Below are 14,305 nucleotides of genomic sequence, written 5' to 3' on the forward strand. Positions count from 1 at the left end.
TTTAGCCACCTACGTCTGGGCGCTCTCCTGGTCGTCTCCATAACTTGTAACATGCCAAAATTGGCATAGCAGGGGATCAGTGTGTCAAACCCTATTCATTGGTCATGAGATGAACAACGTAAAGTGCCTATCGCATACGTCCTGAAACCATTTCTCTCAGTCACGTGTGGCACATTCCCGCGTACCACAGTTCATGTTATGCGGGTCTAAGCGACGGGTGATTCACAGTCTCGATCAACGCAGTAACAGGGAATATACGCATTGAAAATTCGGGCAGAAATCAGGCGCTGTGAGAATCCATGTCATGATCACTCACCGAGTAAACAGCTGGGATGTAACGTCACTTTTGGTTGTAGCGTTGGGTATCCGCTCCTGCGACAATTTGTGGTGACACACTGCGCACAAAGTGCAGTGTGCAAACCGGCGCAACCACCGCCTCGTCAGTTTAGTAAAGTGATTTTAGTAAAGTGACTAGCTATTACGCGGTTGCGTGATTTTAGTCACGTGACCAAATGTTACGTGATATTTAGTCGAGTGACTAGAAGTTACGTGCTGTTACGTGATTTTAGTCATGTGACTAGATGTTTCGTGATGTTACGTGATTTCCTGTCGCACGACTTGTTGTTACGTGATGTTACCTGATTTTTAGTCACGTAACAGACTCGCCCATCATAGTTTTTGCATTCCACGCAAGACAAATCGGCGCATGTGTTGTGCGAGGGAAGAAATCGAGGACGACGAAGCGAGTGCGCATAGGCGTGCGCACAGGGGGTGCAGGGGGGGCGGGGGCGGCCGCCCCTCCTAATCACCTAAGAGGGGGGCGCAAAATCTGCCCCGTACATTGGCCCTTCTAGTCACCTAAGAGGGGGGGGGGCGCAAAATCTGTCCCATACATTGACTTAGTAGGGCGGGGGGGGGGGCGCTGCGATGAACCTTTGCCCCCCCTAATGAGGAACCCTGCGCACGCCTATGCGAGTGCGTACTACTTCGTGATGATGGTGAATCCTGCTCGCACTACACGGCGCAGCGAAAAGCGTTAACAGTTCCGCTCTTAAAAATCATCACAGAAATAATTTTCACCACGTACAATTTGGCCCGTCGGTCGGAGCTCGTGCACACGAAGAGCCAGCTGGCGCGTGGTTAATCGTGGCTAACAGCGGGAAAACACAGACGAAGACGAGAAGTGGACACGGCACAGCAGATACGCTAAGCAAAGACATCTTTGAATGGCCCGGTTATTCAGGTATTACCGACATCAACATTCATTATAGGTGCGAGATTAAGGGGGAAACTGTTGTTGGATGAATTTTATGCACCGTCAATAACGAACACATTAGAATTGCAGCATTTGAATCGTTATTGGAGTAGTAAAATGTGTCAAACAAGAGCAATTGAAGTCGCAATCACTAGACTACGTTGTCAGACTCCATACGTAAATTTTTATTTACACAGAGCTGCATAGGCGTGCGCAGGGTTCCCCATTAGGGGGGGCAAAGGTTCGTCGCAGCGCCCCCCCACCCTACTAAGCCAATGTATGGGGCAGATTTTGCGCCCCCCCCCTCCCTTAGGTGAAGAGAAGGGTCCATGTACGGGGCAGATTTCGCCCCCCCCCCTCTTAGGTGATTAGGGGGGGCGGCCGCCCCCCTGCCCCCCCTGTGCGCACGCCTATGCAGAGCTGGTCTGGCAGCTTCCCCTAACTGTTCTTTTTGCGGAGTACATGGGTCAACAGAACATTATCTGATTCACTGTAACAGATACCCTACCTTGCGCGAATTGAGTTTAGGTACCGTCTTCCGACTCCTTAGATTGGAGTTAAGTGCACCAAATGTACATTCATTCGGGGCTTTGTCTCTTGGATACAGTGACGGGAAGATTGCCGATGCCCTGCAGGAGTTTCTTAACGGTTCACAGAGATTTAGGCTATAGAATCAATCTTTCCTCTTGTTTCTCTACTTTTCAAAATTTCTTTATTCTTTCTTCAAATTCTCCGCTTCATTGTTTATATGATTTTCTATTTCTATTCTTAATTTTTGTTCTTTTTACTTCTTTCCTCTTAAATAGAAAAAAATCTACGCTTTACTTTAACAATTAGATTTTAAAAACTATCCGGCTCTTGGCCAATCCCCCAGCGTGGGTGTGTGCCAAAGTTATAGGATCTACTCTACTCTACTACGCTGTGCCCTGTCCCCTTCTCGTCTTCCTCTGTGTTTTTCGTGCTCTTAGCCACGATGAATCCGCACCAACTCGCCCAGTATTCCATCCTACTTAATGGAACGTGGTCTCTGGACATTTTAGTTCATTGATGCCATGAACACGGTCGGCCAGAACGACGCAGTATTCTCTTCATTTCTTACAAAGTTGGGCCATGGCCTCATGCTGACCAATGAAGACGTCATTTTGATTGACAGCCGCTTTGTAGAGACTACCTGGGCCAAATGCGCCCAGGCAGTCACGAATACTTTAAGCGACGTCCACTGATGTTGGTTTACGTAGCACTACCCAGGGCTACCCTGGTTACCCTCGATGGTCTATACCTCACCAACGCAAAGGGTGACTTCAGATTCCGACATGTCGCAGGCTCTATCGACAGACAATTTCTCGGTGAAATGGCCGAGGCAGCCACGATTTCCAGCAGTTGTACTATGCCTCAAACTTTACTACACATAGACCCCTCGTAGCCGTGATCATGAACGGATCCGATAACAAGTCCTGCCCAGCTGCTGGTTCACGGTGATGGTTCAAGCATTGTCAAGAACCCCTTCCACACATGCACACGGGTTCACATATAAGCACTACATATCAGCTTACCGCGTCTGGTGTTGTTAATACCCATGTTCCTGTTGGCATCGTTATCCAACTGTAAAGAACTGGTCATATAACACATGTGCGGCTCTTCAGCATATGTGTGTGCGTATAGTACTTGTACATATCTTTAGTGTCATTTCGTAATGTTACGCTCACTTAAAAATTACGCCACAGTCACCTTCCCGCCGCATGCTTCGCATAACATCTATTCCAACTGTACGTGAGATCTGCCGAATTTTTTATTTATTTGAATATATCTCGACTTTTCGCTCAAGCACAACGCTGGTTTTTTGCTTACAACCGCCGACGCCGACACCCAAATTTCTGCGAAACGAGCTCTGTAATGCTTTCGCGTTAAAAAGAACCGAAAACTACGTCAAATATAATCTACAGAATTTGTCCAAGCGTTTCTCAATGCACGAACGCGGCTCTGCTTCTGCAAAGCATAGTAGTCATAGCTGCAAGAACCCGCGCTCTTTGCGCCGCTTCCCGCACTTGAAAAGTATGCTTAGAAAGGTCAAACGTTTTCGTGATGGAAGGTGCAATCAGTCTACAGCAGTTGATCATATCGAGGTCACTAGCTATAGCAAAGGCTTTGCGACACGTGCTTTTTCTGACATTACACTTGACTCAATTGTCTTGCACTTGAACAGGCAAAGAACTAGACGCCAAATCAAATGACAAGATGTTCAATTGAAACGCTAAAGAAAAGGGACAAGATCTATAACGCCGCCTAAATGCCAAGTGAGCATTTCCGCAGCTGGAAGCCCATGTCTGTACCCTACTCTTGCTGCCAGGACCAATATATTGTTAATGCGCGCACGGATGTTGAAAGAACAAGCGAGCGTCATCGCGCAGCGTTCAATAGTTGAATAGAGCCGATTTCCTTTAAGAGAAACGTGGCGTCGATTGGAGCAGTCTGCATACCGTCAGCGCCTGTATTGTTTTAGATATATTTTTTTTTGTGCTCCATTCCATATGTGTTCATTCTCGCAGTCTACATCCGGCGCATATAAGGATTGCGACTTCGTGTGTGTCACAAGGAAACATCGTCATGCTTCCGAGCTTTAAAACGACACTAGCCACATTGTGTATTTTCGCCCTTCTTCCAGCGGCGATATTCTACGTCTTCCATTCGGACCAAGCAAGGAAATCGGAGGAACGAGACAGAATCAATACAGCCTCTACTAGAGCCATGAATGCAACAAGGGAACAAAGTTCTAGGCTTAAAGGAGTCGCCAAGTCATCGGCATTATCCGTAAGGCTTTCTCGTGCGAATTCAAATGGGACGACAGGGCATCGCGCTGATGAGGATGAAGTCGAATGCTTTCCGGAAGGTAGTGTGTCCAAAAGAAAGGACTCCACGTGTGTCTGCAAGAAGGGCTGGCACGGACGAAAGTGCTCCATTCCTGACGCCGTGTGGTTTAGCGAAGGTTTTGGAGAGTGGTATTCCCAGGGTCTTATTCGACGGCGCTCGAGACCACGCAAGGTAATCAATGGCTTGGTCTTCAACCACGAATTGGACTTGCTGGAAATTCGCATCAAAGAGCTCGGCGACGCTGTCGATCATTATCTCGTCGTCGAATCTACTTACACGTACTTCGGCTCAGAAAAGCCCCTGTACCTCAGAAACAACCTCAGCGCCGGATTTCTGCGCGAGCATAAGCACAAGATTGTTCCGATAGCTGTGGACTTCTACAACTATGCCGAGGGCGATCCGTGGGGTCCCGAAAACTACTTCCGCACGTCCGTCTGGTACGAAGGCCACCGTCGGCTAAAGAACATTCGAGATGACGACCTCTTCATCATGTCCGACGCCGACGAGATTCCTAGCCGAGACGTGGTGTTATTCTTGAAACATCACGACGGTTTTGGCGAACCGATGAAGCTGAGCCTGCGATGGTTTACGTATGGCTTCTACTGGGAGAACAGCCAGCCTGTTAACGTGAGTGGTGTGTGCACGGTAGCCTATATTCGAGATGTCTATGAAAACGACTCTCTACGTCTCCGTTCGATGACAATGTTTCTGCAGACTAACATATCGAACACGGGAACGTTCAGTGAGATGTGGACCATAGCGGGAACATCGCCACGCTACGCTGGATGGCATTGCTCGTGGTGTTTCGACGTGGAAGGCATTCAGGTGAGCGCGCAATTTCTGACGTGAATATTCGTCAGATCAATATATCTCGCGTGTTAACTATGCTCTTGCCACATTTGTGTGGTATTGCGGTCTTTGGTTAATACCAGTTAAGATAACGCGGATAAAACACCAAATAGATAAGAAAAAAAATCCACGCAGAAACTTCGGGTTTGCTCAGTGATTCGAAAACGTTGAGTTATACCGTAGGAAATTGTATGATTCCTGCTTTTCCCTGGAACCTTCTTTTTGGATGGCATTGGTACGGCAGCTTCTATTTGTTTCTAGCGGTCATCAGGGTCTAGACCGACGCAACGAAAAGCTCATCGCGCGATCATCGAAACGAGTGTTGGGCATTCGAAAAGGGCTCCTAATTTTCTTTTGTACATTTCTTTCTTTAGATCAGTTCGTCTTAGACAGGCCAGGGGTGGCCGGATGGGCGCACAGTTTCATCATTGTGTCGGCACATGCAAGCTTACGCACTTAAAAAAAGTTTGCAAACCATAAAGATATATACTTCTGACGGCACTTCCCGCGCGACGCACGGACTGTACTCCAGGCATCGCTTGTCAATGGAAATTTTTATATAATCTACGCTACTTTTCGTGACAAAGAAGCCGTGTGGAATGACAGTTAAGAATACTACATCACTGGGGCAGTTCTTGAAAGACCAGGCATAATAAATCCATTAAACTAGTTCCAGCTATTTACAAGCGAGCTGCGCCCTTTAAATTTTCTCTGCCTGGCAACCGTTGCCTTTAGAAGCCATTGCCATTAAAGCGGATAGCACCTCCAGCGTCGTTGTTAAGTTAACTTTGAACGCTATCCAGCGACACTGTGGTGTTAGGGAGGGCAAACAAAGGAAATACAACGCCCCGCGATGCTGTCCTTTTAGAGTGATTTGTTTTCTGGCAGTCATTAAAGAAAGGGCGCGTCGCAGCTTAAAGAGAAAGCCGTGAATGTCATCGCGATATGTAATAATAATAATATCTGGGGTTTAACGTCCCAAAACCACGATATGATTATGACAGACGCCGTAGTGGAGGGCTCCGGAAATTTCGACCACCTGGGGATCTTTAACGTGCACCTAAATCTAAGTACACGGGCCTCAAACATTTTCGCCTCCATCGAAAATGCAGCCGCCGCGGCCGGGATTCGATCCCGCGACCTTTCACCGCGATATGTAAAAATGGAGACAAGCAATCTGAAACATTGTCAGCCGATGCCGCCTGCGTACGTCGCTATCTTCAGAAGCGCGTAATAAACGTACACGTAATTTTTTTGCGCACACGTGACAGACCGCATTTCATGCAGAAACGCAGGCGTTCTTTAGGCGCAGATTAGTTTCGTGTTAGCTGGTGATCACAGTACATTTCTTTGTACGACGTACCCTAACCGATTTTGACATGTCCTTAAAGTGTACTCTTCTGATTTATTAACCATTTAGAACAAAACAGACGAGAAAAAGATTAAGCGCAATGTGTTTGCTTTCTTCAAGCCATGCCCGGTATATTAAGAGCGGGGAAAAAGACTTGCTAACGAAGGAGCAGGAAGTGAAAGGTTGTGAGCTAAATTTCAAGCGCGCATTCTGTCTGCAGAATATACGAGTGCTCATGCGCGTGGCAGTATTATCAGAAAGGTCACAGTAATACAATGAGCAGCTGCATTTAGTTTCCCAAGAAACAAATTAACAAAAATTAAACAGACGTATCATTCATGTATTTCAATCTACTTGTCTCGCTATTACATGTCTCTATTAACTCCATTGCTGACGCGTCTATGCTTCCGACTGTCTTGACCTCACGCAGCAGTGGCTGATTCCTGGAAGCTACAAAGTGCGCACGGAACTGCGCACTTCCTTTGTTCTCCAAACATAGTTGACGTTCCTGTGATCCCTTACTGCCACAGCGCCCAGGTTGGCCTGCGTAGATTTCCCCACAAGGAAGCGGTATTTTCTGTCTAGCTGTCTATTAGTCGCGGTTCATTATCTGTCTATATACACTCATATACAGTTAACTACCTAGTTATTCAGCTGCATGTTGAGTAAATGCCTGGTCGGAGCCTCGGCAGGAGCCTGTACTGGCTGGCGTTGCGTGCGAAATAAAGCTGTCTTGTGGGGACGGCTATGTAGGCCATAGTGTCGCCAATCTTGGCACCCTGAATTGTATTTAAAAGTGCAGAAGCTTTCGCTCCTAATCGCCAAAGGCTGGTTTAGGTTGCTAAATCTCAGACGTTGTTCTTTGCAATGACTGACGAGAGGACGCTTCTGACGTTGCCAATAGGCTGGATGGATGGATGCTATGAGCGTCCCCTTTATAACGGGGCGGTGACAAGTGTGCCACCAGGCTCGAAAAAAAAAACCTTTACTCTTTTTTTTTAGCGTTGGCCTAGTGTCTTTACTTCAATTAAAACTATTTTACTCCAGAAGAAAAAAAAAACCTTAAGTTTTCAGCTGCGTTCTGTGTCCTTTACGGCAGAATGTCCTTAATTTTTTTCCCAATATTTATTTTTGTCCTTTCTCTCTAGTTTTCTGCCACCAATACTCTAACCGTCTCTTACTTATTTCAATCGCGGGTGCGTTCAGCTTTCCATTGTCTCTAAAACCCAAGGCGTCATGTAGGCTCGTGCCCAAACGTACACCTGGGTGGATGTCTCCACATTCAATCAGAACATGCTCCGCCGTTTCCTGATCTTCCCCGCAGCACGTGCATTGTTCTTCTTCTTTACTGAATCTCGCTTTATAACTACCCGTTCTAAGGCAACCCGATCTCGCTTCAAACAGGAAAGCGCTTCCCATTGAATTGTCGTAAAATGCCTCCCTCCTTATTTCATTTTTGCCCTTTCGGTAGTTACTCAAAACCGGTTTTTTCTCCATAGCTGCCATCCAGTAAATCCTCTCCGCCTCTCTGACTTTTCGCTTAACGCACTTTGTTGACATACTGCTTACACTACCAGCCGTATATTTACTAGTGAGCCTCCTAGTTCTTTTTCTCCACTGTGTGTCCACGCTCTTCCTATACAAGTAACGGAACACCTTCTCTGCCCATCTACTCTCCTTCATATTCCTTAGCCTTTCTTCGAACCTTATTTTGCTCTGAGCCTCCCTCGCCTCAAAACCTGCCCATCCCATATCGCCGATTCGGCACCGATTCGGCGCCATGTTGGAGGCTCGTGTCCGAATCGTATTGCTGTCGCTACCATAACTTCTTGCTTGTATCTGCTTTGATAGAAAGTAATCGAGGCCTAAAAACGTTAAGGGCCTGTACATGTTACCGGGATTTTATAGTTATTACGTTGACAGTTATTACGTGTAAAGAACTGCCTCACAACAAGAAGGCCCAAGTTTGTCACCGAGTCACATGTAAGCCTGTCGTCGTTGAGAATGAAGTTTAGCGCTAGGTTATACATTTTGTCTGTTTTCAGTGTAGCGAATAAAGCGTTGTTAGCTACCTGAATATCATGCGTGTTGTGTAGAATGGTTGGGAGGATGCTTTAGCGCGTGACACTGCTAGGCACAGCGATGACGGTAAGAAAGTGCTGTTGACCCTTTGTAAGGGTATTTCATAAGGGACAGCCTACATCGACCAGATGTAGTGTGCACTTAATTTTAAGCAACACGTTGTCCTGTTTTTTTATTTTCGAAGCAAAAATATTTCGCTGCTGTAGTCACCACGTACGCACCAATAAAATGTAAAATATTTCCACTTATCACGCACGTGAAAAGTGAACATGAAAAGTAAAAGTGTCAGTTGACTCGAGAAGTAGGTGCCGGTTACCTGGTGTTTTATTGAATATCCTTCCGACATATGCTCGCAAATGACGCGATACGCCAAGAATATTTGCGTCCACATCGTCGATTTCGCGGCCTACTGGCGACTTACAGTTTCAATTCGTTTCCGCAATGCAGTTTTGTGCCGCCGAATGAGCGCTTGCGAAACCACCTTAGCGCGTACCCAAGGGTCACGCACCTACGGCTGAGTTTAACACATTTGCAGGAACAGCAATTTTTCAGTTTCATACGAAAAGTGCCGCACACAAGCGTCTGCTGTTAACATTCCATAGCACAAAGAGGTGAACACAGGATTTTTCCGAAGGGGAATCAGCTTCTAGGAGAACCTGAGATGTGCTCTTCTTCGTGTATAAATTAAAAATAAAAGTAAGGGGGGAGGAGTCAGGCAATCCGGGCCGCCCCTCTGAATTTGGCAGTGATAGCACATGAAATGCTTGAAAAATACGCATAGTGAAGCAATACGCGCGCAAAGCATCCCACCAAACGCTACCTTGTTAACTCCACAGTCGAAAACAAACTACAAACATCGCGCTCCAGCACAGTCGGTTCGTTCGCTGGGAATCGATGACGCACTCGAGCTACCTGTTTAACATGTATTTGTTACCGCAATCTAAAAAAAAAACTAAGTAATGGTGCCAACAGTAGCGCAAGCATGCGCGAATAGCCGCGATGCAGCTTTGAAGCTCGTACACGAGGCCGTTTTGTCTGTGCCTGCAAGCACATGGTGCGAAAACTGTCTGGTTGCAGCGTGCACGAAAGAGCGTTCTCTGATGAGTGCCGGTGCTTTCACATACCGCATCTATAAAGATCGGCGAACGTAAAAACGGCGCTATCGTAAGCAGTAGCCGAGGCGTCGGAACGATCTGCCACGTCTCGTGGGCCGCGAGGAAATCCAATAACATGCAGGTTAGTTTCCTGTAAACCTTTTTTCAGCACCCCCATTTCCTCAATCTGAGCAACACGGCACACGAAAATATGTCGGCATTGCCGTTCGTATCAGCCGCCACACGCCAATACGCTACGCTCCGTGTGCGCACATGCGGAGCGCGCTTAGCCTTCAACACTGGCGGAAATGCGCACGGCGGCCGCTAGATGACAGCAGATTTTGCTATAAGGTCTATAGCAGTGCATGTAGGGTTACCCTTCGAAAGTTTGCCTTGTGGCCTCTATTGTGTTAATCAGGCGGCATACGCGTGGTTGCCAGTGCTTGCTTTTATGGTTCAAGCAGGCCGAAAAGCCTTTCTGATTGTGACGAACGTGAGACAGTCTCGTGCTTTGTATGTTGGCGACTGCGGGTATTTTCTGTGGCGCCATCTCGCAGGTCTTTTTTGTTTCTTTTAAACTTTTCTACTTCATCTTGACTTTTCTACCCGATAAAGCCAAGAGCAACTGCCTAAACTAGAAAACAAAACATACAGCACGTCACTACTACTTCATCAGCGTCGTTAAGTACGCTTAACAATGTTTAAATGTAACGTTATATTGCGTGATATATTTGGCGTGACTGAGAATTTCGTTCCATTCTTCAAGGTTTGTTTAGAAAAATTGTGCATCGATGGTGTTGCAGATGAGTACAGCCCCTCAGGCGCTCTTTTTGCGAGCATGTATAGTTTGCGACTATACGTGCTACATGCTGTTCATTGCGTGTCCGCTTGTTATTGAGATTTCTGATTAAAAAGAAATTCAACTTGTTTTTCTGTGTATGTCGTTCGACGGAAATTATATCAGCCTGTTTCGTAGCTAGCATTTAAACTCGCGCATACGCGGCGAGCAGCGCTGAAGTATCTTCGCAGACCGTACCTCGATTTAGGTGTCGCGCCATGCTTCCGTTTGATGTAGTGGCTTGTAGGAGAACGCTGCACATTGGCCGGGACACCGGTCTCGCTGGCTGCTGTCCTTGGCCAAGGTTCGATTTGGTACTTTTTTAAAATTGTGTTTTTTGTCTGGTACAAAAACACGTGGTACCCGCTATTCCGGCTGCGCACACCGTGGTGCTGTGGGGTTGTGGGTCCGGCTGGTTTGTGAGATGGGCTGTCGTTGTTTCCCATGCAGTCTGGCTTGCATAGCGTGCACCTCGCTGATTCGTTCAACGTCGCCGGGAAGGGCATGCCTAAGTGCCTGGGAATATGAGGGCATGTACCGCTGCTCTCGTATGACCCTGGCTGCTTTGCGTAGTCTCGCTAAGTAGACAAATGCGACTGCTGTCGAGGAAGGCAGAGCTGGTAGAAGTTTCACGTCAGAAGAGACTTCCCCGCCTAACTGGGTGCCTGCCATTCCAGCTGGTACAGCCCATGGCGGGAATGGCTCAGTTAAGGTGGAAAACATGTTCTCTCCTGTTGCGCAGGATCAATAACTCAGAGTTGAGCGTTTGCGCTTGGGGTTGAACAGCTGAACGGTTCGATATCTGCGTCGATGAATTTGTTCGACGTGATGGCTTCGAAGTACTACGGTACAAGACACCATGCTACGCAATAGATTGCTTGAGTGTTGGGGCCCCTAAGGGGTTTGTATACCGTAGCTCTTGCGTTCTTTTATACTCTCCTTGGCGCGAATGGCGAACAGGAGAAAGCGGGGTAAGCGTAACAGAAGACAGGAGATTGTAGAGCCAGCGGTTAGGCGTCCCGAATCAGATGTGGGGGAGAAGCGTGGCGCGTCGGTCGCATGTTGTTAAGGCATCTGGGGAGGCAGTATCGGTGAAACCAACGCGTAAGATCAAAAAAAAAAAAAAAAGAGGGTGACCTTTATTTTTAGGTCTGGCGGTCCCATGCCGCCAATTTCCCACAGGGTGGGTGCCCTCCCAAGCGACTTTGAACTTCGTTCTGCCGAGCACCAGGCCGGAAGTGCGCTTGTCCCTATTTTACCGGTAGGTACCCGGCGGCAGCAATTCTCTGCCTCCCACAGCAGAGGCGGATGCTCAACTATTTCACCAAGGCTGTGGTGGTTTAAGGTGCGCCCAGGGGTCTTTGCAGAACCTTATGGGGCCACCTTTCGAGATGAGCACCCATTAACAACCGAGCGCCAGGTAGGTGTACTCCTCTACCCCTTTAGAAAAACCGGTGGGTTCCCGGTCGGCACTGGGAATCGAACCCGGAACCCGGTATATATATATATATATATACACATGTGCGTGTGTGTGTGTGTCGTTCGTGTGCAGCTTAGCAGTTAGACGAAAAAACTAAGTGAGCACATTGCGGGGCCCACTCAACATGCACAAAATTAGTGAAAATAAATGTTGCGATGTTCTCGTCCCTCTATTTACAGCGCTATGGGCTCACTTACTGTAACGAATCAACTAGTTCAACGATGTGTGCTCTTAGTCATCTAAGTGAACCCGCCATCTTCTGGGACCGAATTAACAAGGCTTTTGGTTCGTGAGCGTTTACAAAAATTGGACAGTAAGCTTGGCTAATGATTTGCACAGGGTCACGATGGCTAAAAATTTCTCTTACAGAAAATTATAGGGCTTTATGAATACGGGCCCTGCTCAGCCGTGAAACGCCATAGCCGCGGAGCTGTAGCCACTAAGCGAGTGTATCAAATCCGCAACAATTTATTTTGATATTTCGTGCCTGTAAAAAGGTGACTTTAACACGACGCTGATTCTGACGTTGTACCACTGCAGATGAAGGTAGCAGCGGCGCAGAGGGACGACTGAGTACGATGGGGAGACATTGCCGAAAAAACTGACAGCGCCTACATCAACTCACTCAGGAAAAAAGACCTGCTCTTCGATGGCAGCCCGGCGCTTACACCATGTGACCCTAACGAAACGGCCCCTACGTACGTCAGGAAGAACGCTGAAAAATTATGTGTCTGATGCGACCGTAGGACCGTAGTTTTACACATATATATTCTATCACGTACAGAGCGTTGTGTTCCACAAACAATATCATCGCGTAACATTTATCTGTCGCACACAAACAATATCATCCTGCCGAATCCCTCAAGAAAATCTACAACGCGGAAGCTCTCGTTGCTGGGCAGGTAAATTGTTAACCTGGCGTAAATAACTGCAAGTCAGTTGAGCGTAACTTGGGTTTACCGAATCAAACGATGCCGTTTCCTTCTTGCTATGTACCCTTCTTTGTTGTATATCTATGCACACTCTGATTTCACTAAGTAATCACAGCGCCACTATGTTGTATGCTGCAGAAATAAGGTGAACACTACCACCCAAGATCTGGGGCCATATTTTTGTATGCTTTCCGTTTTAGTTCTTACTGGTATGGCGTAGTGATAGAGTCGTTGATGCAATGAAGAAGGCACTGTGGCGTGCCAAAAAGAACTACGTTATTTCTCTTCACCTAGGAAGCACTTTACAAAAAAATCATGTTTGTCTAAGTGCCACCTCTCAATGAAATTTCCTTTCCGAAGGTGTTCTTCCCACGAAAATCTAGCGCCCACAAATTTCGCGGGCTTCCTTTGTTAGCCATAAAAAAGAAAAGCGAGCACGCAGTTAGTACGTTGTTGAAAATAGCGCAGTTAGATGTGATTTGAACATACCTACACATGCATCATTCACGTTTTAATTATTAAATGAGCATTTGTCCTGTTAGAAACATAATTAGGACTATTTAAGTAAGCCTCATTGAAAAAATAATTAGTAGTGGCTACTACAGTATACTGGGAAAAATATGCACCAGGTGTGCTTCGTGTAACGACGTTCCTCCTTTTTTAAATCGTGCTGCGTGATGTTTAGGGACACCCTGCATATGCGTGTTCAAAATACTTAATCTTCAGACTTCGTGTTTCTTATTGACATGTTGCCTAAAAACTTGTTTGCTTCGATCATTGATGGAAATAATAAAAAAAAATGGAACATGAGTTTCCTTTCTCTCTTTACTTTTCAAGAGTGATCTGTGTTTTGTTTCTCTTCATATAATATTTGTAAACCTGTTTGTTTTGTCAATGTCTGTTTTCACTGTATTTATCTAAAAGAAGCTCCTGCGAGCAAACGTCTCTCCGCTATCGTGGTCCTTCTATCGAATGCGGAACTATGAAAATAAATATGTAATATACCGGAGCACATCGGTGTAAGCTCTGCTCTAGCATGTAGAAGACGTTGACGTTCGTGTGGTTCACGCTTGCCGGGCTTCTGCCTGAACCAGCTTGGCTGAATCACGCCTTGTCAGGAATAACAACAGGTGCTTGTAGGAGAACACGCTTGTTACATTTGGTGGAGGTGCGGGGTACTGGCGGAGATGTGAGGAGCCGGCGCAACGTCGTGAATGAGTCGTTGCAACGGGAATTTCTAGGCCGAGAGATCTGCGCTGCCGGAAAGAAGCTGCGTCAAGAGATTGATAACAGACGCGAAATTAGGGATGAGACGCCGGAAATAGGAACACAAGCCGACGAAATTAAGGAGCTCTTTTAAGGCAGTAGGCTTGGGGTTCTCGGCAACAGAACGAAGTTTGGCAAGGTGTGGTAGAATTCCTTCTTTTCAGACGACATGGCCTAGAATCGCGTTTGCGGGCGCCAAAATGAAATCGCTTCAAGTTTAATTGCAAACCGGCTTCCGTAAGGCACTGAAGAACTTGCTCAAAGAGGGCGAGATGAGTGTCCAAATTGGC

The 14,305-nt window shown here is 46.8% G+C and overlaps 1 protein-coding gene across 1 annotated transcript; it reads left to right on the forward strand.

Moving 5' to 3' along the window:
• Positions 1-3,632: 3,632 nt before the first annotated feature.
• On the forward strand, positions 3,633-13,543 carry LOC119374354 (beta-1,4-mannosyl-glycoprotein 4-beta-N-acetylglucosaminyltransferase). Its single transcript, XM_037644434.2, has 2 exons — positions 3,633-4,948; positions 12,358-13,543. Exons 1-2 carry the CDS (start codon positions 3,860-3,862, stop codon positions 12,388-12,390), a joined length of 1,122 nt encoding a protein of 373 aa, XP_037500362.1. The 5' UTR covers positions 3,633-3,859; the 3' UTR covers positions 12,391-13,543.
• The last annotated feature ends 762 nt before the right edge of the window (positions 13,544-14,305 follow it).

Source organism: Rhipicephalus sanguineus, chromosome 11 (assembly GCF_013339695.2).
Source record: "Rhipicephalus sanguineus isolate Rsan-2018 chromosome 11, BIME_Rsan_1.4, whole genome shotgun sequence".
Lineage (NCBI taxonomy): Eukaryota > Metazoa > Arthropoda > Arachnida > Ixodida > Ixodidae > Rhipicephalus > Rhipicephalus sanguineus.

Bases quoted from the DNA above. Each gene is read 5' to 3' on its own strand.
- LOC119374354 (XM_037644434.2), top strand. From the start codon at position 3,860: ATGCTTCCGAGCTTTAAAACGACACTAGCCACATTGTGTATTTTCGCC. The intron at 4,949-12,357 runs GTGAGCGCGCAA...GTACCACTGCAG, and splicing joins TCGACGTGGAAGGCATTCAG to ATGAAGGTAGCAGCGGCGCA.